The sequence below is a fragment of the Vitis riparia genome, chromosome 8 (assembly GCF_004353265.1).
Source record: "Vitis riparia cultivar Riparia Gloire de Montpellier isolate 1030 chromosome 8, EGFV_Vit.rip_1.0, whole genome shotgun sequence".
In the NCBI taxonomy this organism is placed as follows: Eukaryota; Viridiplantae; Streptophyta; class Magnoliopsida; order Vitales; family Vitaceae; genus Vitis; species Vitis riparia.
This window is the reverse complement of record NC_048438.1, coordinates 6823272-6826701: the sequence shown is the minus strand read 5'-3', so window position 1 is coordinate 6826701 and position 3430 is coordinate 6823272. Positions and strand designations below refer to the sequence as shown.

Below are 3430 nucleotides of genomic sequence, written 5' to 3'. Positions count from 1 at the left end.
TTTAAAGTATTCATGTTGTAAAATCATTATATTTTTGTGGTATGTATACGTTGGCTTTTATATTAATACATAATATCGGTGTACTAGCATTATACATTTAATGAATCATTATTATGCATGATTTTTTTTTAATAAAGCCTATAAGTTTTAAGAATTAGATGAAAGAAAGATCATATTCTAAGATTGGTTTATAATCAATGACATTATAATAATAAAAATATGAACAATGATACATATGAAATATTAATAATATAAAACTAATATCATAAATAATAATATTAATAATATGTTAACAATGATGATAATAATAAATATATAATTATAATTTTTTTAATTAAAAGTATAGTTAGTCTTAACATATAGTAAATAAAGCACAAAAGGTAGAAAAGAAAAGTAGAAAAGTAATTATGGGAGTAGGAGGAAAAGACAAAATGATGTAATTGGAATTATGGAATGATCAAATTATCAAACTATAACTTGTGAATTGGACAAGACTTTGAGACTTGGTGACCCTTAAGGGAGAGCTTATCATCACTTCGAGCTAGGTGATCATTTTTTAAAAAATTTCGAAAATAAAGCCCATGAAAAATTTATTTATTAAGAATAATAACAATTTTGTATTTTTTTTTTATACAAATTAGATATTTAATTTATCAGAATCATTTTGATGGTAATGACGAACAAAATAACTCCTCAAATAGGTGAAATAATTCATTTTCTCAATTTTATATGCAAAATTATTTTAAAACAAAAGGGATAATACATTATTTTTGTTATCAATCCAAATTTTGACTTTCATTTTAAAATCCATCTATAAAATCTCTCTTTATATATATATATTATATTATAATATATATATATATATATATATATATATCTGCCTAGATTGCCTAATCATCTATTCATTGATTGTCTATAACTTCTTGCCTGATTATCAATTTAGATGTTCATATTTGCATATATTTATTCATTCCACGATGTATTTTGTTGGCTTATTTGTAATGTTTACAATTTTGATGAAATGTTTGATTATTTGAAACCGAATTTCCCCAAACCCACTAATAAAAAGCAAGTAGAAGTCCGACCAAGAGGGGTGTTCTTGGCCGGTGGCCTTCCTGATAAGTCACCTTAGCCGTAGACTAGATTTAGATTTTGCAATTAGTACCTTTCTTTTCCTTCTAGGAATCACTATCATCTTGACCAATCTAGCAATGCACCAAAAAGTCAATTTGGCCAAGTTTAAAAAGTTTGCTTTAAGCCTGTTCATCATAGTTGACAGAAGTTAGAATTACAATGAAATATCTAGGAGAAAATGTCCGCAGGAGCAGAGAGAGATAGTGAAGGCAATACATTCAGTCATGAATGATCCGATTGTCGATCTATCGGATCAGATGATTACTATGTTTGCCAAAAATGCCTGGGCCGTATGTGGAACAAATCAATTCCACAAGGAGGGGAAACTGCAAAATTCCGTACAAGGTCACTTGCGAACAGGCTAATGCAGCCAAGGCAATAAGAATCCATGCCTTCTTTTCACCAAAGAGAAGATAGATTGCGCTACTGTAGGCTATCATCATGAATGTTACGGAGAGGAATAGAGTAACAAGGCCAAATATCAACCTCGTGGGAAGGGCAAAAAGAAAATCATCCTCTGCATATCGTGCTGTGAGAATGGATAGGCATATCAGCACCGAAGCAGTGGATAAGAAGAGGGAAAGCGCATCCGAAACTGCAAAAACTTTGAAGGCAATTTCTTTGGAGAAATTTGGTATGCCAGTATCATCATGGTTGCCACCCGGGATGGTAATTGCTGCTGCAAACACTACAGTAGCAATAAGCGCTGCTGCCAATGTGTAAGATTTTGCTGTGCCTTTCATCCATTTCTCCCCTTCTTTTATCAACTCTTTATGTGCGTTTATAAATACCATTTTTGGTGTATCTTCGTTTTCGTTCTCAGATTCACTGAAGGCTCTCGGTGCATATTTTTCAATTTCCTGTGTAAAAATCAAAAAGTTTCTAAGATACAGAAAAAGAGTGGATATGTATAAGAAAATTAATTCCCCTTCAAAACAAAAATTATTACCTTAAACCAATGTAACTCGCGTTGCATTTGTAGAGCTGCACCAGAAACGAGACTGAGCCGGTGCGGAGGGGCCAATTTTCCAGCCAAATGCAAGATGTTATTTGAATCATCTTCGGTTCGTATTATAAGTTGTCTATGCATACCGGTTTCGCACATGAGGTTGAAAATCTTTTCATAACGATTTAATACTACCAATTTGAATACATTCTCATCCAGATACTCGAGTGCAAAAGGATATGACTTTATAATCTCTTCCAGAATCTCGGGAATCCCATATTTTGCCCCATTAATGAATGATTGTCTAAATATTTTCTTTGCTCTTGACACTTTCAAACTTCAGTACATAGGTGGTAAAGCAATTGAAGAGTCTGAGAATGCATTGTTTTTGTTTCTTGGATGTGCTTGATGGGTGGTGGCACTGCAATTAAAATTATATTAAGGACAACATAACATTGCATTAAGGACAACCTAACCATCCAACCAGTTCCCAGAATATTGCATTCGCCTTTCGGCAAGCTGTGTGCAACGTAAAATTGAAGCAGTTCAGATGCAAAAGCAGGACTAACAGAAGAAAAAACAAGAAAGCAACCCTGAACCAAGTACCAATTAAACACTAATCTAATTAAAGTGATCGTGAGAAGTTGCCAACTCATATTGGCTGGTGTAAAGTTTTTTTGGAATTTAAAGGATAGAATCAAGAAGCCTAATGAAGCTTGGTACAAGCTCAATTAGTCGACTTCTTATTAATTAACCAGGAGCATCTAGTGACAAGATATTCACAAAATCTATCAAAGCAATGAAAATTGTGCATCCTGCATAAATCTCTGAGTAGTAGAGTATTATCCATTGGAATTTGATTGTAGAGCTGATTTCAAATCCATTACTCGAACTTAAAAGGAAAAAAAATTAAGACAATTTTGTGAGGACATATTAAAATTGTGAGGACCTCGAATTCAACAAATTAGCATTTCTCTACCGGGTGCAATTTGGCAAATTGGTTTGACCTTACTCGAATCTCGGTGAAGTTGAGAAACCATTTTTAGTACTCAAGTTAGGATTTGGTCGAGTTTCTCAACCAAAAGTTAATTTTGGTTAAGCTCAATTTTGGGCTGAGTTTAGACCAATGCTTCAACAATCTAAGTTGAATTAAACTCCATTAATATTTTATAATATTTATAGAATGTATTGCTATATAATAATATCAAATTTTTTTATGAAATAAGTTTAAGGGAAAAATCATCAAAATATATTAAGCTAACTCTCAGAAATTTGCCTACCCCCTTGTGAATACTATTTGGAGGGAAAATTAATTAGGAAGCCTCTTAAGCAAGCCAGAAAGGTATCTTG

General features: G+C 32.4%; 1 protein-coding gene across 1 annotated transcript; it reads right to left on the bottom strand.

Moving 5' to 3' along the window:
• Positions 1 to 1238: 1238 nt before the first annotated feature.
• On the bottom strand, positions 1239 to 2699 carry LOC117920910 (ankyrin repeat-containing protein NPR4-like). Its single transcript, XM_034838607.1, has 2 exons — positions 2084 to 2699; positions 1239 to 1994 (listed from the first exon to the last, which is right to left on the bottom strand). Exons 1-2 carry the CDS (start codon positions 2237 to 2239, stop codon positions 1380 to 1382), a joined length of 771 nt encoding a protein of 256 aa, XP_034694498.1. The 5' UTR covers positions 2240 to 2699; the 3' UTR covers positions 1239 to 1379.
• Positions 2700 to 3430: the final 731 nt, after the last annotated feature.